The 27,042-nt window shown below is 44.4% G+C and overlaps 1 protein-coding gene across 1 annotated transcript in view; it reads left to right on the top strand.

Moving 5' to 3' along the window:
* The window catches only part of TECRL (trans-2,3-enoyl-CoA reductase like), a 659,246-nt gene that overhangs the window by 455,024 nt on the left and 177,180 nt on the right, over positions 1–27,042 (top strand). Inside the window, exon 10 of the mRNA XM_085641139.1 lies at positions 523–608. Within this exon, the coding sequence (XP_085497265.1) occupies positions 523–608 (86 nt within the window). The remainder of the gene's footprint in view (positions 1–522; positions 609–27,042) is intronic.

Here is a 27,042-nt window from a genome sequence, read left to right as displayed (position 1 = left end):
TGCCATGTACAGGGAAGCCATTTGCAACGTTTCGCCGGTCACCTTTCAGTTGCTTATTGCTGTATTTGGATGATAAACTTGAACTAAAATGATGAAAACTTTGCCGGACAGTGTTAACGTGCAAATATTGCAAAATAGTGAAGAAATACTATCACAATATATGCTGCAGTATGCCACACAATTTACCGTTACTCTCTGTATAATTTAATGAACCCTGCTGTATAATTTGGTCCTCCCCTGCCACATAATTCCAGTGTCCCTGCCTACAAGTGACACACTAGTCCTATTTAAAATTGAGGGCTAAATGACGGATTTTTTGTTTTGCAAACAGGTCACACTGGAAAATAATTCTGGAGTTATATCTAATGACGTAGTGGACATTATTATGTAGAAGCAGTCCAGCATGTTTTACTAGCACTCCAGAGCAACAAACCGCGATGACAGTAAACTGTATAATGCCTATATCTGCTGTGTATTCTGGTATACTGACATGTAACTGAATGGTTTGTTTCTTTCTATCAGGAGGCAGGGTATGTTTTCCAAGTCCTACCTACAATCCTTTCACGTGGCTATCTTTGCTTGTTTCCTGCCCCAACTACACATACGAGGTAACTAACCCATCTTTTGAACCTGTAATAATTATGTTTTAAAATTGTCTAATTAATGAAATATGAATTGAAGTGTCTTCTGCCTAATTGTGGATCAGTACCACACTTCATCAGGGGAATAATTCGGGGTATAGTCACAAGAACGTGTGATAACTACCGCATGAGTAGCCTAGCAGAAGTTCCAGTATCGAAGCCCAACGCGGGAAAATTACCCCGTGCCAACCAAGTATTCACAACGTGGTGGTAGCATGCGAGTGTAAGGAGATAACGCGTCAAATGGCTGCGCAAAATCCAATGCCATGCAGCAAAAATGTGAAACGCAAATGCAAAAAAACATGCGACAAGACCAACGCAGTACAAAAAGCCACGAAAACCTGCCACAGGCCTGCAAATACCACACGTCTGGCAGGCAAATGCACCACAAAAAAGACCGAAACAACACACCAGAAACAAGCCAAAGCACGTAGCAACATGGATGCAAACTGACCCAGCGCAGAGGCCAACATGAACCCCACAACCCCCACAGAACACCAGCAAGGAACAACAGGCTTGGGGAAGGCCAAGAAGAAGAGGGAGAGGAAGACGGGGGCTGACCGCAGGAAAACAAGACCAGCGTCACGGAGGTGACAGAACACCACCAGCAACTGACCCACAAGCAGACCACCTGGAATGCAGTCGGAGTGCTGATGAGGCCAACATCAACAGGGCGAGTAACGAACAGGGACTGGGGAGACGGGGGGGAAATGGGCACAATGGCACACAGGCACAGCAAGGTGTAGCACACTGCACACCCACAATTACCCAGGAACATGTCCCTCATCCACTTGGCACACTGCAGCACACACACATATAGCAAGAACAGCACACCCACATTGACGACAACGTAGTACAATGCGCATAGCCGACACTGCAGAACAGAGGACACACCTGCCTCTGCACATGCACAGAAACATGCCCACTACATCTGACAGAGCAGCAAATTGTGAAATGGAAATGTATGCGTACGACCTCACATCCGTCATGTAGTCCAAATGTACACTGTCCCGCAGAAGAATCCAGCACCTCACAAACAGTCACAATGTACATTGCCATACAGTCTGCATGTAAACCAGAACAATGCACCAACACACATGTCAACAAAATGTCAACATGCAACTCCCCTTCACATTGCAGAGGGGCACACAACACCTCCAGCAGAGCACAGAAGACAACACATCTGTGATGCCGGAGAGGACCACCACACTGTTGACACCAATGCCCTACAACAGCCCATGGATATCCCACGCAACCCGCCACCAGGACCAGGGCAGACAAGCTACTCAGAGGAGAACACAGAGCCTGCAACAGACCACATGGCAGGAAGCACCCGCAAGCACAGCTGGCTCATGCCAGGTGTCAGCATGCCAAAAGGAGGTGGCCCAACAGGTGTGGGTGGGTGCCGAAACCATGGAAGGTGAACTAGAACACATCATGTTGTGTCTATCACCCTCAGGGACCACCCACACCCCCAAAGAACACCCACACTGCCATAGGGATACATGATACATGGAGATGCACATTCACAGTACAGAACCACGCCCAGGGGCGCACAAATAGTAGTCACACGCCCACGTTCCCCCTGCATACAATGGCCCCGGTCACTCCCCTTACGAATTGAATGGGTGATGACAAAGCTACATGTCCAAGCTCCAACCCGCTGCCTCTGGTGACATGTCTGCATCCGATGTACACAACACAATGTAATGTCGTAGGGCACAGGGCCCTCATGCATACAACAAGACCACATGGACACATGTAGACAACATGTTGTACTGGCTACGGGCACGTGCGCCCAGCCCCTTTATTAGCAGGGCCACATGTACGTGACACCTGTGCTGGATGTGTTTGTGGTGAGTGCAAGCCAGCCCACTTGGTGCGGGCAACCACTTGAACAGTGGACACCAGTGCAACGGAAACTGAAAACACCTGCATGAGAGAGTCAACTGCTGAGCAACATGTAGGGAGCCGGAGAAAGTCCAGAGGTAACACAACATGCAAACAGAAGTGTCCGTGAGTTGCAGTGCACTGAGGTAGGGGCACCACAGCTGAGCGCGCCCATGTGAAGAAAAAGTCTCGGATTGTGTCCCTTCAAGACATTCCTGATGCAGATTGCAGTGGGGTGTGTAAGACCTGCATCATCTTCCTCATCAGTGTCGCAGGTCTCCCACACTGCTTGAGGTGGCATTGCTGCACAACTTCTCCACACCACAAAACTCAATCAGTAACAGACGATGGCTTGCGGTGCACTGAGTCAGTGGCACCAGCAGTGCTGAGCAGGGTAACCGACTGATGATGGCATCCACGACAGGTGTGAGAAACTCCGTAAGTCCGTCAGGACCACCGTTTCGACTCTGGCAGATGGCGGTTGGAGGTGGTCCTGGCGGTGGTGGCGTGTGCCTCCTGCAGTGATGTGACATCCGGGTTGGTCAGACCTCGATTTGATGTGTGAGCCATGGTGGACCACAGTTGTGGCCGGAGGCAGCAGACAGCGCAGAGCCACAGACACATGGCGTTGATGACCCTCTGGCCATCACCTCAGAGGCCATCCAGTATCTCATAAGAAGGGCTCCCGGTCCTGACCAGCACAGAGTTAGTGGCCCGGATGCACAGCGGCTGGCACAGGCACCCTGCCATGGGACGGTGACTTCCGGTGCACTGAGGTAGGTCCACGTGTAGTGAGCGGGTCCTCATCGATGTCCAAGGTGAATGTGGCGTAGGCTTGCGGGGGACAGAGGAGGGTGTTCTCCAGGGCATGATGCGGAAGCCTTGTTGTTATCAGGCAGCAGCAAATGGAGGAGTGGAAAACACCAGCCTTGTTTTTACCTCCAATTCGGTATCAGCTACATGAGGATGAACACTAGCCCCTAGTTCATAGACTCAGATGCCACCAATGTACGACCAGACAGTGTCCATGAATGTCGGGTAACAGACTCAGTGGCACCGGTGCTGAGAGGGGATGCAGTTTGTGATGATGCCGGTACACTGATATGAACTCTGCCATTGCTAATTCAAGACTCTGTGACCTACTGGACTGCAGTGTAGGCCGGAGGCAGCGGTCAGCAGTGGCCCACACCCACCTGTTGTTGGGTCGCGATGCACAGAGTTAGTGACACCAGGGCAGTTGTCGGTAGTGTTCAATCACCTCCGTAACGATGATCCTGTTCCCTCCGGACTGCAACGCGTCATCCTCATACACCTCTCCTTGCATGCGATATGTATTCTGCCTTTGAATAATCAATGTTCAGTTCCAATTCTGTGACATACTCGTGCTCGGCGCAGGACGAGGGCAGTAATCCGCGTAGGCCCACAGACACGTGTGGTTATAATGCTATGCACAGACTTGGTGGCACCACATCGAAGTATAGTGACATGAACTCTGCCTTAAATAATGTTCACTGCCATGGTGTAATCAAGACTCAGTTCCAAATATGTGACTTACTTGACCATGGTGTAGGCCGGAGGCGGCAGTAGAGTACGTCAATGAGAAAGGACTAACGCGGACCTCTGTTGTGGAGCCCGTGATGGTCTGAGGAGGCTGCCAAGTTTGTGGGCCTCAGGCTTGGAGCTTGCGCCTGCACATGGTGGGCCCTCCATGACACACGCTGGTTTCAGTAGGTGATCAGTGTGGCCTGGTTGCTCAGGGGTGGGCCTGACGGGTTTGGGGTCCAGCAGTCCGGGGTACTGCATGCACACAGGATCGCAGGCAACTCCGCTCACGAGGACGGCGTCGGCCTCGTGGCGTGGTGAGCGGCCCCACCCTGACAGAGACGTTGGGCCACACCCAGGGCTACATGATTTTTATTCATACACCTACGCTGGCCTGGCGTACACGGGGCCATCCCACTCCGCTCATGCTTATGGGGGGGGGCGTAACAGGCAACATTTCCGCAAAATCCACCACTGGCCGTGGTGACATGGTTGCGTCCACTGTCCACTACACTCCTTACACCAGAGGTGTATGTCGCCATGGATAAGGGTGTGTTCTGCATACTGCGGTCTGTCCAGCACATCTGCCCCACTCTTGGCATTGTGTAGTTTCCCAATCATGATTCTCCTGCATCCTACACACATGCCTGGTTGCCACCTCTCCCCACAATCGGCTATTGTGTGGCTGAGGTGTCATGCCGTTGGTGGCTCATGTTCACAGCTTGCCCAGGTTTCCATTGTGAGTTGTCCTGTCATGTCTGGTAGGAGGGCATGTTGTTTTGCATGTTGGCTTTGTTTTTGTGATGTGTGCATTGCCAGAGTTGTGAGTTGCATGGTTGTGGAGTTGAGGTGAGTGGGGTGTTCATTTTGAACTTGCCACAGGGCTTTGCATTTCCCTTGGTGCCATCCTGGGAACGCTGGTTGCTGAGGGACAGTCGGAGGATGGAGGAATTGTGCACAGTGGCTGGGTATTCGGAGGTGAGGTTGGTGGAGGTTCCTCGGTGTTTGGTTGTTGCCTGCACATTGATGTGAGACGTGTGCTTTCTGTTGCGGTGATTGTGTGCTGTGTCTGCAGGGGGCACAGCTATGACATGTGTGCTGTGGATTGCCCACAACACGTGCGTGCATCCACCTATGACATATGGTCCTTGCTTGGTCTCCAGCGGATCCTGCGCATTATGTTTGATGTATGGGGACTGGGGTACCAGGCTGTGGTGATGTCCAGGACAGGTGCGAGTGACTTGGATGTGGCTGGCTGTGTGACTCCTCCGACTGTGGCGGGTGTTGGTTAGGGGGTACCAGGAGCCTACAGGTGCAGCACAGCCAGCAGATTTGTGTGGTGTGGGATTGTCCGCTGTGTTGGTGCAGTCGGCCTGTTGGGCATTGTTGGTCATGATGCGTGCAATGGTTGTCCTTTTGAGCCTGTATTGGGCAATGACATTGCCAGGTGTTGGGTCTGTGAGGCTGGTGTGTTTCCTGGGGTCCGCTGTCTTTGTCAGCGTTGCCTGGGTGGTGGTCCGGGGGGGTGTTCCGGGTGCTGTATGGGGTCCAGGGGTGGTGGCGGTGGGTGGCCCTCTTGGGTGTCCGGGCCGCATGACCAGTGACTCCATGGCATCTGCTGCCCTTCCAATGTGGCTGTGGGCTGTGCTCCCTTTTGTGGGGCAGGCTGCGGGGCTGACTTAGCACCAGGTCAGAGCAGGTGTTATTTTCCTGCTGCTAATGCCCCTTATCGCCTGTTGTGTGTTCTTATCACAGTTCTAGCTGTTCGTTGTGAATGTTGTGGGGTCATCCGTGGTGATTTTTTTTGCGGCTGCTATCGCGGGCAAACTGGTGCTGTGGGCTGTTTACACCAGCTTGTGACTGGGGTGATACATTTATCGCTACTTTGGCTGCAATAAAAGTGCTGTTAACTTGGCGATAGCTCCTTGTGGACATGCCCCTTTGTGTAGGAGGTGCACGACTAGACGCAGTCCAGATCTGCAGCTAACAGGTGCTAATTTGCAGAAATATTTGTAAAAATTCTTTGAGAAAAGGAGGTTGATACACGTTGAGGAAATCTTCTGGAAGACAGCGAATTATCATGATGTGTATTTTATCAGTGCCTAAAATCATGAAAAAGCACATCAAACTTCTGGCTGTAGAAAAGAAAATAACTGAAATACGTAGATGCTCTCTCTCCTTCTGAAGCATCTCTCTTCAGCTCCTTTTTGTAAGTCTTTTTGGGTCTCCCACATCTCTCCTCTTCTTCCCCCACATTACTTAGGGGCTTTTTTGCGTTTTGATACCAGGGTATCCTGATCGTGGTGTATGTTTTAAGAACACACACTTGGGTAACTACGTTTTTTCCAGGGCTTTATGAACATTGTTTTCAGTCCTTTACGTTTGTGTGATAGTCTAATGCATTCTGATTGTTGTAGTCTTGTTATAATCAATGATTTGAAGGAGCAATGTTCAGGAATGCATTTAATGACCTGGAGGGATATGGTCATCCGCCCGCCTGAATTATGAAGGATAAGAGAAGGCCTCCACCTGGTGAATGTCACGCTTCTGCTGGATGATTCCCTACAAAGACTCACTATGCAGGTACCGATTGCTCTGACTATCCTACGATTCAGTTGAACTTACTTATAAAATGAAAAAGGGCCTCAGGTCAATGACTGTGGTTTTGCTAATTTATGTTAATAGCCAGCTCTATTGACACCCCTCCTAGCCACGAGTCATTCCTACTTTGTGACGCTTTTACAATTGTTTCTTCTGCCTGGAAATTCAGACCGAAATAGAAAATAAATGGACAATTTCCTGCATTGCATCTGCAGGACATTTGAAAAATGTCTAAATTCTCTGGAAAACAAATGATCTATGCTTCCTGCATGAAATAGTATATATGTCACAGCTTGGTCTCTCTCTTTCTACCAATGATTAAATTTGCATTTCTATTTTCACAACATGCGATGAGAAATGATTTAGTAATTTCAAAAAACATTCTGGGATGGAGACGGAAGAGGCTGTTCACAAGAGAGAAGTGTCCTATCCATTATTGACGGGGAGAGAATTCTCTGACAGTAGGGCCCAGATTTACTAACATTTTGCAACAAGTTCACAAAAGTGTTGTGGTGGGATTTACTTTCCACCTCAAATCATGATTCACATTAGAAAGTTGCCTCAAGTAACACAAAGTAGCGCTATGCGGTACTTCACGATACTTTGCGTCAAGGGGGGTATAACAGGGATGGTAAAGGGACACACCAATTAAACCACCCATGGATTTTGACAAAACTCCTCATCTAATAGCAGTGGTAGGCAGGAATTTGCACACAAATCCAAAAGATCGCTCTTTTTTTTTGTATCTTTTTTGTTCTCTATGACAGAGTATTCTCTGAGTTGCAAGGCCCTCACCTGCATATAAATGTGGCATGCTTCATCACGGGGCTTCCCACACCCTGGATACTGTTGGGTTCAAGGTGGGCTCTACCACTATAAGTGGAAGTAAGGAATTTTGTTTAATTGTGGAGTGCACACTCCACACAATCATACCAGAGACAAAAATAGGCAAGCTGTTAAAACTATCTAGAACTATTCTTAACAAACGTCATTATTGGATGTCTTTATAGGATTGAAATTGAAATAGATGATATAAAGGGGATACCAATTACCCTATCATCCTATACTACTGTCTAACATGTTTCTGCTGATTAAAAAATGTCCTGTGGGTCAGCGGCCTTCTGCAGGATGTGTATTTTCTGGTTCTCAAATGTAGTACCTTATCACTAGAGGCTATTCTTTCCTATGCGGGATAAACAGTGACCTATTTGCACCATCTACCCCTGTGTATATATTATATGTAATTTACAACCCGACATGTGCAAAACACTTTTTCTCACAGTATGCTCTGGAGATCATTTCTCTGTAGAGAAAACAAACAGATAAGAAAAAATAAAAATGAACAAATAAAAATATGGAAAACAGGACATTACTCAAAAAATTACATGACAGAAACTCAAAACACAAAATTGTAAGGTCAGGCGTAATACTCCTAGTCATAACCACCCTTGTAACACAAGTGAGAAACTCCCTCAGTGATGAATTATATGCTTATCAGTATCCCAAGTGAATTAACATTGCTCTGCTGTTTGTGCCACTGCATGCAGGTCATGCAACTGTGTTTGTGCTTATAGTCTACATAGATCTGTCTTACCTACATTTGGTTGGAGCCTTTCCCAGCCTGTGGAACCCAATCGAGCATATTCCTCTAGTCACACACTCTGGGTAAATATTCAAAAACAACTCTTTACTCTCAATCCCATAGTGACTAGTACACTGGTCAGTTCAGTTCAAATTTGTCTGCTAACCCAAGGGCATATAGGGGCATATTAGCAACAGACGGCGATAATTATCGCAAAGCGCGCTTAGCGCTTTCATATTTATCGCCGTCTATCGCTGTTATTTATCGCCTGGTTAGCACGTTATTTACAACGTGTATAAACTAGGTGAAAAATATTCCAGCATTAGCGCAAAAATAGGCCAACATCGCTTGGAAAACCAGCGATGTTGCACACAAAACGGAGATAGCCTTGGTGATACGACCCTGTGGTCGTATCACCATAATCCACCTCCCATATTAGCTATGCCTTAGTCAGGAATTTAACAGACGTTAAATTCCTGCCTTAAGGCATAGTTAACGGGATTTAAAATATCGCTACCCCTCGTTGATGATATCACGAAGCTGAGGTAGCGATATTTTCCCACGGTGTTTTGTCAGGCACGCCTCCTTTGCATCTCATTAGAGATGCAAAGCGAGGCATGAACAAAACGGGAGCTGAAACAAGGAAACACGCACTAGCGTGTCCTTGAAATAATGCAATATAATTCTCGTCACTTTTCGGCCGAAAACGGCCGCAAAAGCGGCGATAATTATGTCACCAGTCCTTGATGATATGCCCCATAGTCCTTATCACCGTTATCGTCCGTTTCATCGTGTACAATCATCTAGGGTGGCCTGTTAAAAAATGTATACTTCCAGCAGTTCACAGTACTGTTGGGAACCAAGAATTGTATTCCTGTAACCTGTCCCCCCCTAAATCTTTGTATTCATGATAATTCTCACTTCTTTCCTGAAGGGCATAAGGGGAACCCATAAAATCCGGCCCAATGCCTCTAGAAACATTACAAAATGCCCATTCACTGCACATCCGGATACCAAAAGACCAGCTATATCCTCTAGAAATAGAGGCGAGGAATAGAGGGTGTAGACTTTTACCAAACAGCATTGAAGATTTTCACTTACTGCTCCAAGGGACTGCTGCCCCCAAATTGCTGTGATGTTCCATCCGCCAGAGTCCTTACAAGCTGATACTCTCCTTTTTTATTTCCAGCCAGACTACGTATGCACTTACATTTAGCTCCTCTATGCCTTATGACGCTCAAAGCACGAAAACATGTGGTGACCATCTTAGTGCTAGGAATTGCGGCCACCTTGTGATGGTACGTGCGACATCCAAACTGAGAAATGTGAGAAAAATAGTTTTGCACACTTAGGGCCTCATGTAGGAAGCTAAATACCGGTCGGTAACGGCCGAAATTCGGTAAATATCCCGTTACCGACCGGTATTTAGGCATTTGCGATGTAGGTGGCAGATATTCTGGATTCGGTATTTACCGATTCGGAAATTAAGAAATCGGTAAAATACCGATTAGGTAAATACCGAATCCAGAAATGCTATGTAGGGGGCACTCAAGTGAGTGCATCATTGGTGTCTGGATTCGTTATTTACCACCAACTACTAGTTGATGGTAAATGACGAATACCTTTCAAAAAGCATTTTTGTGCTATTTGAAAAGTGCAATGTGGCAGACATACATGCCCTTAGGGCATGTATGTGCGCCACATTTAAAACACACATGCACGAATCAGGGGTGCAACAGGGTGTCAATGTGACACCCTGCCACCCATGATAATGCCTCCCCTATTACCGATTCGGTATTTACCGAATCGGTAATGGTAACTGGCTTCCCATTCTTTCCTATGGGCCTCCAGGCCCATAGGAATGAATGGGAAGGGATGCATTATTACCGATTCTGTAAATACCGATTCTTAAATACCGATATTTACCGAATCGGTAATAATTACCGATTGGTTACCTACATTATATTTACCGATTCATAAATACCGAATCGGTAAAATTCGGTATTTATGAATCGGTAAATGTGATGCTACCTACATATGGCCCCTAGGGTTGTTCATGACATATAATATGGACACAGGGGTATATGACACAAATTAGTCACTGTTTTTCCTGCATAGGACGGAATAGCCTCTAATGATAAGGTACTACATTTTAGAACCAGAGACTACATATCCTGACAAAGGCTTTTTGCATTTGTCACCTCGATTGGGACAGGTACGGCCAAACATGGGACCCGTGCTCACTGGAGTCAAACCAGCCTGGCTGATGAGGTATGATACCCTGAATTCAGTCCCAAAATGCTTGTTTCCAGTTAACAGAGGACCTGGGCTGGCAGTTCAGACTGGATTGTTCTCATGGAGAGCAGGATCAAGACTGATTTGCATATAGAGGGGTCCTAACTTGAATTGCATGGTGAGCAATTTCTTTTTTGATTAGGTCCAGATCTCTGTCCTGGGGCTGAATGTTTGACATTGTTCAGCATTCCATTCATTAATTGTTCTTTTTGCATTTGTAACTCTGAGTGGGATGGGTATGCCCAAACGTGGTCCTTTGCTCGCCATACCACTGAGGTCAAACTAGCCTGATGAGGGGTGATACCCCGAACCAGGTCCCGGGATGCTTGTTTCTGGTCCAGGCAGGGCCTGGCATGGCAGTTCGGGCTGGACTGTTCCCATGGGGAGCAGGTCAAGACTGATTTGCATATGGCTAGGTCCACACTGGAATGGCATGGTGAGCAAAGAAACAATGTATCTAAGGCCAGATCTCTGTACTGGGGGGTGAATGTTGACATTGTTTAGTATTCAGAGTGAACGTTGAACATTGTTCAGCATTCTGTTCGTCAATTTTTCTTTTTGCATTTCTCACCCTGAGTTGGACGTATATGCCCTGGCATGGGTCCTGTGCTCTCATGCCACTGGTGTCAAACTAGCCTGACTGATGAGGGCTGATACCCTGAAACCAGCCCCTGGATGCTTGTTTCCGGTCCAGGGAGGACCTGGCCTGGCAGCCTGGGTTGGAATGTTCCCATGGGGTACCGGGTCAAGACTGATTTGCTTATAGCTGTGTCCAAACTGGAATGGCATGGCTAGAAAAACAATGATGGATTTTGGCCCAGATCTTTGGAGTGAGAGATAATGTTTAACATTGTTCATCATTCTGTCCATCAATTGTGTTTTTTGTCTGTTTGTCATCCTGAGTGGGGCTGGTATGCCCAATAGTGGGTCCCCTGCTCGCCATGTCACTGGAGTAAAGTTAACCTGGTTGATGAGGGGTGATACCTTGAACCTGGTCCTAGGATGTTTGTTTCCGGTCCATGGAGGGCCTGGCCTGGCAGTTCAGGCCTGACTGTTCCCATGGGGAACAGGGTCAAGACTGATTTGCATATGGCTGGGTCTATATTGGAAAGGCATGGTGAGCAAATTAACGATGGATTTTGGCCCAGATCTTTGTACTGGGATTTAATGTTTGACATTGTTCAGCATTCTGTCCATCAATTGTTCTTTTTCCCGCTGACTCAAAGGGCATTTTTATATTGACCAAACCATGTTAGACAGCAGTATAAGATCGTAGGGTAATTGGTATCCCCTTGATATCATCTGCTTTTGATAATCCTATCAGGACATCCAGTAATAAAAATGGTTAAGGCTAGTTCTGAATAGTTTTAACAGCTCACCTATTTTTATCTCTGATTTGATTGCTTAGTTGTACACTCCACAATTAAAAAAAAAAACCTCACTCCCACTTATAGTGGTAGAGGCCACCTTGGACCCAAAAGGGTTCAGGATGTGGGAAGCCCGGCGAGGAACCATGCCACATTCATATGCAGGTGATGGCTTTGCAACTCAGAGACACCTCTGGCTGATGAGAAGAAAAAAAAAGACCAAAAGGAGCTGGATTTTTTTTATGTGTGTGTAGTTACAGTGGGAGGATCAAGCTCTAGGCATATAACCTTGCACCCCTTCTTTGTCTATGAGAGACTGGGAACTGCACTAAAAAATTACAGCTCCTCAAGACAGCCATAACAGTGGAATAACTTTTTAAAGTATTTTATTTCCAATTTTGCATGTGTGCTGCACTGTGCAGCACACATTGAAAGTGGGGGAAGTATTAAAGCACGTTTCTACTGGAAGGGGCCCCTTGTATTACAAAACATATGCTTGACAGAACACACAGGCCCTTGCTCAATGAATGTTTGTATATATGTATGTGTGTATGTGTATGGCATTTCTATAGCACAAACCTAACATCATAAACATAAATTCAACAAGTAATACAAGAGGAAAATGGATTGTGTACAGTTAATGCATTGCGATGTAGTATTCTACAAAAAGGTGAGTTTTCAATTATTTCCTAAATTGTAGCTGCACTGGGGTGGTTCTGGTGGATACAGGGATGTTGTTCCAGATTCTGTGTACATAAATGTAAAAGGCCTCATCTTGTTTTTTTAATTTTTACACTTTTTAGTCTACAGTCTGATGATGCCCCGGTTACGGGTGTGCCAAAAACCACCAGACGTGATGAGCTTGTCTTCAAGATAAGCAGGGTGCTCGTTTCATGGCTTAGTAAAGGATGCAGTTGGTTTTGAATAAGGGGTGTACCAGCAAGGGATGCTAATGTTCTGAGTGCACTGGATCTACTTACCAAAGGAACATACCAAATAGTTGTGTCTAGTGGCATCCACCAGATTGCCCTACCTATGGTGTTCAGGACATTTTTCATTGCTACATTTAGAATCCCCTCACACACAACCTTTTCCAGTTCCAGAGATGAACAGCGGAGAACAAAGGTGCATTTTCCTTGTCATAGAGTGTCTTGAGGCACACACATCTTGATTAGTTCCTGCTAATGGACCAAATCCAAATTCCGGGACTGGAAGAGCCTTCACTCTTTCAACATGCAAGTGATGGACAATGCAGACAACTTCCTTTATACTTGGCTAAGCTGCAGGAAACAAGCAGTAAATATGGCAAAACAAAGCCTTTGGACTTCTTTTTTATGTCACATTTTGCCTTCCTCTGCCATCCTTTGCTGTACCTGTTTTTGTTGGTTTTTAGGACTCTGTCCACTTACCACTGTTAACCAGTTCAAATGTGCTTGCACTACCTCCTTAAAATGTGGTAAAATTGCCTTACTAGATGTAAAGTAATTGGTATATTTAGTTTACTTATAGGTCCCTAGTAAATGGTACTCCATGTACTCAGGGCATGTAAATTAAATAATACTCGTGGGCATCGACACTCATTGTGCCACTGCCTAAAGTAGCACTTTAAAACATGTCTCAGGCCTCTCAATGGCCTGTCAATGCAAAAGTAGTACAGTTTTCATGTGCCACATCAATCAGGCAAAATAAACCTTTCACCACACCAAAAACCTATTTTTAAAACTTATCAGGCACCCCTGAGGTATGCCCTTGTCACCCCTAGTGCAGGGTGCATTGTATTTAAAAAGTAGGACATGTGCAGTTAAGTTTAATATGTCCTGACAGTGAAAAGTCTTAAAACCATGTTTTGCTGTTATATGACCTATCTCTCTATAGGCGAATACTGGGTTACCATATTATAATCAATAAATGCTAAATTCAGATTGGAAGCAAATAGAGACATGCTGTTGCACTCAAATGAATTGTATTTCAAAATCTTCCTGAATGGTGAAGTCAGATTTTAGATCATAATTACAAAAATGGTACTGTTACATAGTTGACATTTTCCTGCCCAAAGGTTCTAGGGCATTTGTAGGAGTTTCCAGTGCCTGTTAATTGTTCCTCCACCCACCTGGGTGTAGCTCGGTGAGGGTATTTTCTGTAGGATGGCTGGGACGGAGTTGTACCCTGCCCTGATTACATTTCAAAGGACATCACCCACAGCCCCCACAAAAGAACCTGACATCAGGCCTGTCCTACTTTTGTCACCCTAGGCAGTTTGGAGCCAAACTAAGAGGAAAGGGAAGAACTGACCAGAACCTGTTGTTGGGGTAGGAGAGGGTATTCTCTACTCAAAGGCTGGCACCAGTTATAAAAAAGGCATCATCAGAACCACTCATCAGACCCGTCCGGGACCTGTGGAAGATTCAGAAGAAGGACTGTCCTGCTGCTGGAAGGACTGCTTGGGTGTCTGAAAAAGGAAGATTACACACACTTGACTTGATCCTAGGCTACACAGAGTGACTCCAAGGGCAGTGGCTGACCTATTGTGTGACCTACATGGACACAACACGCTTCCAAAGGCCTCCCTGCAACTGCCCAGCTGCCCAGCACCAACTGGACCTGCCTCGACCTTCCTGAATCCTGCAGTAGGCCTCTGCTGGAGTCCTGATCCCCAAGAGGTAACACCCCCGATCCTGGACCCTTGGTTGGTGTCCACAAGAAAAAGCTGAACATCCTGAAGTTTGGGCTCTTTGTTACAGCAAACAGGTTGGCCCATTTTTTCCAAGACGCTGCCACCTGCAATAACCGCCAGAGCGAAGCTCCGGTGAGACCTTCTCTTCACACTGACAATGGCCATCTGCGATGACTGGTAACGATCAACCCACACTTCGCATCCCCAGCAAGCGTCCGCGGCGATCAACCAGCGCGGAGCTCCAGCTCTTTGTACTACCGCAACGACTCTCCTCAATGCTTGACCTCCTTTTTGCGGTCTCCCCTAACGCAAACTGAACTCCTCGCACCAAATTTGAGAAGGTAGCTCTCCAGCAGGACTAACCTGGTCTGTGTATCCTGCCCATAGCCCATTGTGGTCGGCCTGAACTTGTGACTTTTCCCCGGTTCATGCAACCAGATAACCGTGAGTGGTGCTCTCTGCTTCCTGGCATTAGTTTCACTTAAAATATCTACCGTTACTCTGAATGGATTTTTGTCACTCTCGCATGATCGTATTTATTAAAATGTATTCTATTTTTCTAAATTGGTTTGGGATTTTTCTTGTGTTGGTTTTCACTTTAGTCCTATTTGTGTGCTGCATACATACTTTACACATTGCCTCTAATTTAATATGACTGCTTTTGTGGCAAACTACCATGTGGTTGAGCACAGGGTAATTTAGTGACTTTTTTTGTTCAGACTGACAAGGACTGTGGTTGTTGCCTGAGTGGTGCTTCCACCCCTCTCAACTAATATCACAATTTCTTACAATTGTTGTAAAATGTTCCCTTTAATATTTGTGCTCTCCGGGCCAAAATTTCACAGACCTTGACAGACATCCTTCCGGCATTGTCACTGTGTCTGCTGGTTATCATGAAAGAGGGGACACCCCCTCCAATCCGACCACAGCACTTTTATTTTGAACTGCATCCACTTTTTGAGGGCAGTGGCGGCTCCTTGTGGGAGTGCTGCGGGGCGGTGGGCAGGGAGGGCGGGGTAGGGGCAGGCTGGGGGGTTGTAAACTTTGGCTTACGGCTGAACGGAGTTAAGTACCTAAATAAATAAATTAAACAAATTACATTGCACATGCTGCATCGGCGATTGTGATGCAGCGCGCAATGTAATTTGTTTTATTTATTTAGTTAGGTACTTAACTCCATTCGGCCATAAGCCGGAGTTTACTAAACCCCACTCTGCCCCTCCCCCGCCCTGCCCGCAGCACTCGCATGAGGAGTCGCCACTGCTTGAGGGTTACCACTATCCATGGAGTGAGTAAAATTGCTTTATCAAATCGAATAGGTTATTGCTCTCACGTGTGTCTCCACACTTTTCAAATAATATTAACCCTTACATATGGCCAATATGCCAATTTGTTCATCATCCTCCTTGGACTGACAGGACTCCATTATCACTTTGAGGGTTAAAACGCTGTTGACATACATAATAAAAAACAAACTACATTGTGGCATTGTCCTATCAGTTCACTCTATTTTTGTTGTTGTTATAAACAAATAGTTTTTTCACATTACAGTTACTTTTCCTGCAGTATTTTTGCTTGTGAATTTTGTGCTTAATAGGACACACCGCATTGATATCATTACTTTAATGATACCTCAGAGTTGAATGTTGATTACTGTATGAGTACTGTAAAAATTCCTTTATGGTAAACTCCTTAAATGCTGAGGATTTTTTGCCCCATTGTTGAGCCCTTTTTGGCTTTTTGAGGGACTTTGCTCTTAGGCCTCTTTAACTTTTTTTCCACATAAGGTATCCATGTCACATTTGTGCCCTTTTTTGCTCAGCTTCATGGAAATTCTAAAGGTACCCAGGGTTTCGTGGTTCCACTTGAGGGGCTCGAGAAAATAAGCAAAATATAGCTAAATTTTCAGTTGTTCTGTGAAAAATAGGAAGTAAAGTGCCCCACAAAAAGTTTGCTATGCTAAAGTCATTATCTTCACACTTTTCAAGTACATACAGCGGTGAATCAAAACAACTACATTTTACAATAGTTTGGGCATTTTTTCAAAGAGGTAGCTCATTTTTCCTAATTTTTGTGCTTTCAACCTACTTCCAGTTTGAGGAGGAAGTCGATATGAAACTCATGAGTGATCCCAGAGAGCTATACAAGTAGATAAAATTTGAAAATCAGCAAGGGGTCCTTTATGCAGATCTGTCACGGTTTTCCCAAAGAAATTAACTGATGAATTAAATAAAAATTGAAAATGAGAGGGGAATAAAAGCCATTTGTTTCAAAGTTTTAATCTGTAACTTCTTATTACAATGGCTAATTTTCGAAATCAATATACCGTTACATTCGCTAGACCTTTCTAGTTGCTTGGATTTATAAACTTTGTAGATTGTCCAAGAATACGGGATACCCAGAGTCAACAGCTGAGCTGCACCTTACAATGGTTATTCATTGAGTAGCGGGTATAGAGCAATTCATATGGTGAAATATATAGAGTAAAGAATGGGTATCAAGGAAACCTATGTATGTATTTCCTTTTGCGAAGTTGATATCCGAGGCAAGCGCAAACGGAGAAATATGTGCTTATAGTAAAGACAATTATCTGCTGTATGGTGATATCTTCATGCCCTTAACAATAATGCCAAAAACATGGATTGATTTATGAACAATGAGTGTTAAAAATATTGAGGCAATGCATGTCAGCGATTTAATTCCTCTCTTATTTGACATGTTTTAGCTAATCTTCCTATCCCCAGGAGTGTTCGCTATTTTATCAAGTTATTTTTCTCTATTTTGTTCAATGCATCATATTACTTTTGCATGGAGCATACTTCGAGCCGTGCTAAGTGTTTATTAGGGGCTTTGATTGAGAGCACTCAGGCTGAAGCCAAAGCAAAGTGCCTGTCAGTGGGTTGGCCTCTCAAAGCACACAGAACAATGGTTATGCATTCCTGTTGCTATTTGAATTTTGTGGAAATATGTGAAAGGGGTACACAGATGTCTAAATATTTACAAGGCAAAAGGAAATAAATGTGAGTGTGTGCAGTGTATGTTTGGAAGTGGTGAAGTGTTAAGACATGTGAGGTAGTGCATTCGGGGAAGAGTGAACAGAGGGTACTGAAGAGGAAAGAGAGGGGGTTGAAGATGTGCAGATGGCCAAGATATGCAGAGGAAAAAGGGCATACCTATTTAACATAAAGCACACTTAACTGAAGCCCAAAGCTCCTTACACAGGCCTCAATACTATTTAATTCACAGTCTCACAATTTCAGAATCAAAACATTCCCAATGTTAATTATTTATAACAATTCATCGTTGTTACTCATTTACCCTAAACACCTAACAACTGTTGACAAAGCCAATCGTACTGATGGGTTTTAGGTGCATGCCAGCTGTTGTGTCTTGTATCTGGATTCAATTACTTCTCAGAAAGAAACCAAAATACCATTCAGATGGCACACTAAGGGACTCACAGAAATGTATTTTGCATGTTCCCTTATAGAGGGACCACACTTTTGCCATTCCACTTAAAGTCCTGTCTGCACATATTTCTATATGACTGATTGCAGCCAGCAGTGGCGGGAATTTACCGAAGCCTGGTTAGAGCATTTTCTTCCAAAGTTAATGCTGCATGCAGTGCAAGACACTGGGCAAGCACAAACTGTAAAGGACAGAAGTTGTCATGCTGTACACTTTGCACATTACAGTAACTGTTGAACATATTAATGCAGTAAGATATGGGGAAGTTTTTGATGTGTTTATTATTTCAAGACTATACACTCCCACTGCTTTATAAGCCTTGTTTTATCACTAAATTCATTTCCTTTAAAATGCCCCATTCGCCAATCTTTTTTCAATTTTTTATCAGGAGGGGTACCACCCTGGACCCCATATTTGTCCATTAAGCTTGCTCGCATTGCTTGCTACATAAAAGTCATACCAAACTCTTACCCCCCCACCACTTTCAAATGTCACCAGCTGCCACTGCATGTATGGCTCAATGCCAGATTTGTCCACCCCATCCTTTTGTTTGTTTTGGTGCTATTTTGAAAACCCTGGTGCCAAGTGGGCTTTCTTCCCCCAGGGGAAGAATTGGGGCAAACACCATTCTGCCCCTTGGAGGGGCAGAAATACTTATTTGGCCTTTTGGGGTCGTGGTTTGGCGGATGCCAGAGTGCAACGGCACACCCCTTTGCTTTGCTCCAAAAGCAAAACCACTGATGTCTATTGAGCTTGCTACCTCCACTATGGAGCAGATGTGAGGCACCCTCCCCAATTGGAACAAACCTCCTACCTGCTCACAGGATAGCTGAAAGACTCTGTTGCTCCTTTTGTGGTGGGGTATGGCTCAGTCCTTTTGTTTGTTTAGCATCATTTTGAAATCTCTGTTGTCTTGTGGGTTTTCTGTCCCCTGGTGGAGGCAGATTGGGATTGAATAGCCACGCAGCGGTGGAAGAAAGTCCATTGGGCCCCAGGGTGGGATAGAGCAGGGACCCATGCCTAGGGTAGCCCCTCCTGCCCAAAACTAAATGTAGTCCCTAGTGTCTAGTGGGCTCTTTCCCCCCAGGAGGGGCAAATTGAGGGTGACTACCCTTATCCACCAACCGGGGGGCAGAAAGTCTATTGGGCCCAGGGGGACAGTTCCCTCCCAAATATACTGTGTAAATGCAGTCCCTGGTGTCTAGATGGTATTCTGCTCCACCTGTGGGGAGAGGGGGCAGATTGGGGGTGATTAGCCCTATCCTCCCCTCAGAAGGACAGAAATTCTAATCAGCCCCAGGTGGGGTAGCATCGGTCCATGCCTAGGAGGGCTTCCCCCTTCCAAAAAAGACTTTATAAATGCGGTCCAAGGTGTCTAGTGGGCTTTCTCCCCACCTCCCCAAGAAAGTGATTCGGGGTGAATTCTCCTATTCATCCCCAGGGGGCTTCTAGGCACCACCTCAGGACATACAACACCAAGGGGCACATGCATCAGGCATTTTACCAATCGCAAACGGGCCGATTCTGCGAATTGGCCCATTTGCGACCGGTAAAATGCTATTTACGATGCATCAAGCCCAAAGGCATTTGCAATTAAGGACATTTTTGTGATTTCCTTAATTACGAATGCAGTTGCGATTCCTTAAATGCGATGCATCATGCATTTGCAAATTGCGTTTTCACAATTTGAAATTGCAAATTACCATGAACTTCAAATTGATGGTAATTTGCAATTTCTTAGAAAAATGCATACATTTGCATTTTCTAAGTGCCATGTGGCGCACACATATGCCCTTACCGCAGATGTGTGCCCCACATTTGCACACATGCCAATTTTGGGGGTGCAGCAGGGTGGCCTTTTGGCCCCCTAGCACCCTTCAAAATTGCATTCGCAATTTGCGAGAACCTATTTGAAACTCGCAAATTGCGAATGACTTCCTATTTATACCTTTGGGTCTCTAGGCCTCTAGGCATGAATGGAAAGGTATTCCTTACTAGCAAGTCGCAGTTCGTGAGTTGCTTTTAAGGAATTTGTAGGAATCACCATTTTTTTTGCGATTCCTATATGCATAAGGAATTTGTGATTCCTAAATAGCGATTCCCTAATAATCGCTGTTTAGGAATCGCAATTCCATTCTTTGATGCATGTGGCCTTAAAATACCTAAAGAGGCAAATACTCAGTTCTTCACTGCTTCAATTATGATATTGGATTTGTAAGGCTTAAACCATATGTCACCTATCACATATCTCTGCTGGTCATGGCTGTGGGTACACTAGCAGGCCTAAACAAATCGTTAAAAGGTTGCCACACCTGCATGCCAAGTGCCTGGATATAGCTACTCAACCTAATTATAATGCACTCTATTCATACACTGGTCAAACATTTGTTTTTTTTTTATTGCAGCCCCACCATCCTAAAAACTCTCTGCCACTCTATCCTAGAACAAACATGAATTAATCATTAAAGTAATTTCCTGGGAACCGTGTTTCTTTTTCTAAGGATTGCTATAATACCAAAAAGTTGAATACTGGGAGAAAAAAGCCACAAATACTTGCTGATGAAATAATATAAATGCTAGGGTTTAGAATAACAAGGCACATGACAGCTCAGATTGCTGCATCATAGCCAGTAATAGAGAATCACACACAGCAAGGTTGCTGAATAAAATTGAGCCCAACATAATTTTCTTTTTTTGACGCCAATTTCGTTTTTGCCTACTACTGCTAATGTTTGTGAATTCCAAAAAGTAGTACATTTGCACCCATTCAAGGAGTATTTCCAAAGGGGCAAATTTCCATCTTTTTTGGTAAACCAGTCATGACAGATATTTAAGATTCATATCTTAAACATAAACATGTTTAATCCTCTTAGTGAAATGAAAACGACAAGAAAAAGACACAGACAGAGCAGACCTGACTCAGGCCCCCTGATCCAAATACTAAATCAGGAATGCATCTGAGGGGGGCACAACCCCAAATGCCCTGCTAAAACTATGTCCCTTCCCGTCCCACATGGGCCTGGTTGTTCTCCCTGGGAACTCATGACTACGATTTCGTATGACACAACAGCCTGGAGTCGGTAACTTGGGATACATTTTTTTTAATAATTATTTTTATTGATTTTATAAAGTTAACTAATAACAAAACCAGGCAGATATGCAAACTACAGCCACAGATACACTCTAAAGTTCCTGTATTACATGGTAGATGGTGTCAAAGATCAAGTATGCATTATGGAATTACAATCTTGTTGTACAAACAATGACTATAACTCTGATGGGACTCCAGGGCTGTCACAGAGCTCAGCCAATGGCACCATATTTTTAGGTATTTAGAATGCACTCCTTGGGTTTATACATCACTGTCTCCAATCTGGCACAATAATCCATGCATGTGTACCTACAATCACATATTGCAAATGTATTTTCACTGCACACATTCTTCTTCATCTCTGCTACAAAAAGCCTTGATGGCAGAGTTGTCAAATCATGCATGGAGGCAGGCTCCATGTTTCTAGTCCTCTAGTTTTGCTAAGCATTTTACCAAGAGACTGAGAGCCCAATGCACTAAGCCATAGAGGAGGGTGCACAGGCAAATTAATGGGGCGAGTGAGCCAGGGCCAAGCCGTGGGTTTGGATGGGCTGTAAGAGTCCTTGCGTGAGCGGAACCATGACAACGTTTAGCATGTATATCATGCAACAAACATAATGTAAAAATATGATACAACTCTTCGAAAGTCATAAAGTGTATTTCTTTAGCATGCAGATGCATTTACCATAGTACATCAGATTATATCACTGCATACACAGACATTTATTAGAAGTGATAACTTAGAGAAACATTCATGGATCGCTGCCAACAACAATGCTATTAGTGAACCAAGAGGCAAGCCAGTAGTCATATAATCCCTAAACATGTCCTAGAATATTTTTATAGATAGACAAACATTATATTGTATTAAATCAAACAAAAGAAGTGCCTGTACAGCAATCATCCAGAACTGCTATGTGAAATAAAAATATTTGACTAGGATCACACAATTTAGAAAAGCAGGAAGGCCGGTATTGATTCCAGGTTATCTGGATTCACATTTTGAAATTCAGCCACCAAATAGATCTCTCTCTCTCGCATCACTGTTTTGTCTGTCATTCTTGGCTTATGACATGAGAAACCAACACAGAGACAACAGGTGTTACTAAAAACGAAAAACTACCAAGCCAATAATTCAATTATTTGGGTGGTGTCACACCCCCGAGAACCCTCCCTCAAGCAACGCCCCTAAGCACGAGCAGGCTTGGCATGTAAATCACATAAAAAAGTAATGCAAAAATATTATAGAAGACTTTAAAATGTAAAAATTCATATTTTTTCAATATTGGTAAGTAACATGTATTAAAGTAATAATCAAGAACTTTAAAACATTCTATAATATCAATTAACCAACGCCCTAGTAGCAGATGATTGAGGTTTCTCTATAGTGTTAAAGAAAATAATACATTGTGATATGCAATTTAAACATGTAAGTAAAGTGATTTGACCAGACCCACACAATTTAATCAAGCAAGGAAATTGGCATTTGAGCCCAGGCTTCCGAGCTACCACTGAATAGCCATCTCCTTTTATTTCCTGTTTAGAACAAAAGGTCAATGTTTTCTGTTAAATTCTTTCATGAGCTAAATAAGAAGAATGTGTACAATAAATATAAGGAGCACACTTAAGAAAACAGTTTAAAGGTATGAGGTATTGTAGGAGATGCTATTCTAATGTTAACTGATCCCCTTGACCTGACAATAGGAATTGTAGCAGAGCTTTGCTACCTTAATGAGGCAAATTAAACAGTTAGCAAATTAAAGAGTCTGTGGAGGCCCCACAGAACAAGCTCTTGGATTACCTTTTCGAAGACGCTTCTAAATGTTATAACTCAGCTCAGCTGCCCTGCGTAGCACTTTATAGATGTATCAAATGCATGTGAGAGAGAGCGAGAGAGAGAGAGAGAGAGAGAGAGAGAGATAGAGAGATAGAGAGAGCTCTGTTCTATTATCACCTCCTTATCTCCACTTAAAATAGCCTTGAATCGCTCCTGTTTACCCTCAATGAACCTCACATCAATAAAAAACCTCTGATATAGTGCTCCTCAATAATTCAGCACAATGATATGCGGAGAGGCAGTGGTGTGAGAGCCCTCATTTTAACATACATTGGCTAAGCCAATTGGTCTCCCTTTTACGTACAAGGGAGAGCGATTGGCATTGTCAATGCGTATTTAAAGTAGACTTCAATGTCAAGAACAATGTTATATCTTACACATTTCTGGTGCAGTTTTTCTAGTCTCCACTATGGGGACACTGAAAACCAGCAAATTGGTGTTGTTTAAAAGTGCCTCTGTTTGCAAGGCAGGACTAAAGACGAATCCACCGATGACGAGACAAGAAGCTCCTGTGAACAGGTCAAATACAGAAATGGAGGAAAGGAACACATAGGAGCAAGGCAACTCAGATTGCATGAAAGCCATCTCAATCTTGAGCAAGGATTGTGTCTTTGGAAGATAGCATACAATACTATCTCCAAAAAAACAGCTGGTATTGTCTGTTGGGAGACCGCAAGAAGGCTACTCCCTGGGAGTCACATACTGTGCAGTTTGGAGCACAAGGAGGCAGATAAGTCATGATCATAAATGGTTCTTGCAAGGTGAAAGTATTATGTGGTATTACAAGGGTGCCTTACCATGTAACACTAGCACAATACACAAATATGGACTCCAGGTACTCTCTTGTACACGTTCTCTCAGTCCCGGTAGAGTGGCAAAGAGCAGACATGCTGCTTAGAGAAACATATGGTAAGCATTTCACATCACCAACGTGAATGATAAGTAATTTACACAACGTGAGAGAATTCCAACACCAATTTATAAAGATAGCTCTGATTTTTTTAAATTTGTTGACACCAAAACGAAGTCGATACATACAGGATAACCGAATTTATCCATTTTTAAGCATTCAGTAAATCAGCATTTGGAAGTGTAAAACATTAACGTTGCGGTCAAGGGGAAAAACACAGTTATGCAATTACTTAGATAGTGAGATTGACTGAATCTACTAGAGGTTGAGGACTCATGAGTCCCTAGAACAGCTAACACAATTTTACCTGGCACAGCAGAGCCGGGTGCAGAGGTGCGATTTTCCTGTCAAACTGAGCTGTCAATCAGGCTCGCGGTCTTTAAATGGCTACCTGAGCAAAAAGGTACTTGTGGGGCGAGTTGAGCAAAACCCTTTGCAGCTAAAGCACAGGGCTGGTCTTGGACCAGGATTCTCCAGGCAGATCAGATCTACATGACTCGGAGGACTATGGTTCAGAGGGGCTTCTGGCTATCCGTGGTGCTGCACAACATCTGCGGCAACTGGTGCTGACAGGTGTGCTAAGAGAGGGTGAATACAAAGGCAGGATCTTTACGATGGAGCTACAGGAGTAGTTAGTTTGTGGAAATATGGATTTTTCTGGTCAGTTATGTCCCCTATCTTGGACCCCAACGGTTCTATGTGCATGTTACAAGTACATGTATGTTTTCTCCAGTTCCAGTTATGAAGACGCAAATACATGTGCGTCCACCGTCAACATGTCCTCTGTCAGATCTGCCATGAATAGGCCGGATATTCCATTCCTAAATATGAAAGGCCACCGGCTTTATATGGCTCAGTTACTCCATTTTGCAGTCCAGGCAAGTAGGCCCTGATTCTGTCATCAAACTCTTCTTGCCTTCTGCCTCTGAAAGCTCCAGTCTGAGCCTGCATCTGTGACCATGAACTTTGTCTCATTCTCTGCGCGGCTCACGAAGCCTGACATCAGCCTATTCTCTGCCAAGAACTGTATTTCACCTTCGAATTATCTGCTTCCCCCTCAGCCGATGCATTCCTGCCTAGTAGTTTAAGTAAACATTCTTCTAGTTACCAAGCAAAAGGCCCGGCTTCTCTGTCCTCATGCAAGTAATTCATAGCCCTGTTACCATGGAATATTCCTATCCCCTCGCATTTAGTGTAGACACTTAGACGCTTGTACACGCACGCACAGTCAGTATAGAATAGATTCTGTCCGAGAGTCCTTCTTTCGTGGATAACATAGTTCTTTAAACATAGGATGTTAGATATGATTTGGGATTAGGTTGACTTGACCCCCCAGACTTCTTGTCTCCACATGTAGAGCTAAATGTCAAGTCCCCTTCACCCCCTAGTTACACGTCAATTACACGTCATGTTGCTGCGCGCGCATCTATGCCAAGTATTATCTTATAGATCCACCTATATGTGACATCATAACCAATTATGTTCCTTTTTACTCCTTATTACACCCATTTTTTGGTTACGCAGATAAATCGTCATTTTCCTTATCAATTGTTACGCCTATTGCATTCGCTTCATTGTAATGTATGATCTATAAAAGTCATTTCATGTCAATAATGTATGTACTTCACTTCCTGAACCCCCGTGGTGATGGAACTTGGAGCAACCGATTATAATCGATCACTGGAATAAAGCCCATTCCGAACCTCTAATACCACGGATTCTGCCTCTCATTTTACTGAGCTATTTTATTATGTTTCTGTATCAAATTAAGTCCAGGTAAAGGAATTTTATTTACCACATGAATGGCGCCCGAACAGGGACACTTTCTCATCTCACGCGCCGGCGGTGAGTTGCAGGCCCGGTCTCCTGCCACAGCTGGACGGACAATAACGCGTACCAGCAGGATTTCCTGTATCTCCCTCCGGTCAAGCGGGGGCGACTGAGACTGCGATCAACACCCAGACGAGGCGGTGAGAAGTGCGAAGTATCCCGACCAGAGCCTAGCTGAGAGAGCAAGATCCGAGGTATACAGAGGCCCACCAGTTCGAAGTCGAGTCCAGTTTCCGACGAGTCGAGTCGAGTCCAGTCCGGTCCAAGTCCGGTTTCCGAGGCCTTCCGTTTCCGAAGCTACCCGGTGAGTACCATTACTGGGGAGGCATTTCTGACGTGCACATAGGTTGTGCCGGTCAAGACGGGTTTGGGTACACAAATCCGGTCTGCACTGTTTTAGCAGTGTATCTGTACTGTTTAGCAGTATATCAAGTATTCCGAAGTATCTAGTTATTGTCAAGAATTAAGCTTGGTGATTAGTTATGCAGACGATCATCATTGTTGTTTCAGTTAAAGGTTTAATGTTTAATGTTTAATGTGTTTAAAAACGTCCTGCATATTGTGGTATGAATGACTGTTCATTATCGTGTTTATTGTATTAAGTCTGTTCAAAATCAAGTATAAGGTCAGTTCTCAATATGCCGTTCTTTTCGAAACTAAGACAGATCACTACAAGAAAAGGGGTACTCGAAGAAGCCGTTCCTATTCCTCCTAGGGACACTCCAGGGTACTTCATGTATCATAAACATGGCTTAGACGCTATATTATTTCTTGATTTATGGGTAGATTACACCAAGGAATTACCAGAAAGTCAGAGGTGGCCCACAGCGGGAACCTGGGATGCAGAGTGCATCATGAAAGTCGAGGAAGAGTTATGGAAAAGGAAAGTCAGACAGTCACAGAAAGATGCCGTTGAGTTATGGCGTAAAGAATCTCATAGACGTACAGAAAAAGCACGTAGACAGGAAGAAAAGAATAAAGAGAGTTCAAATAAAGTTCGAGAAAATCTATTAATTGAGGAAGGTATCCGAGTGAAATCAGAACAAGTAGACAGACAAAGAAATGCCCTTATGAATGGTATGTATCCCCTCCTGGCCGAAGGATTACCTAAGGCTACTCCAGAAAAACCGAAAGACTTGCCACCCCCATTGTTCCCAATAAAGGTACATCCTAAGGGGCATCCTAGAACCGCAGAAGATGTTTTTCTTTCCTCATATTTAGATGACGCAGCTCCCGAGTATGCTAATTCCGCCCCACATAGACCGCATACCAGGGAGATCCAACGCCAAGATCCAGTACCCGTATCCTTACAGC

The sequence above is a fragment of the Triturus cristatus genome, chromosome 2_2 (assembly GCF_964204655.1).
Source record: "Triturus cristatus chromosome 2_2, aTriCri1.1, whole genome shotgun sequence".
Taxonomy (NCBI): domain Eukaryota; kingdom Metazoa; phylum Chordata; class Amphibia; order Caudata; family Salamandridae; genus Triturus; species Triturus cristatus.
This window is presented reverse-complemented; position numbering and strand designations above follow the sequence as displayed.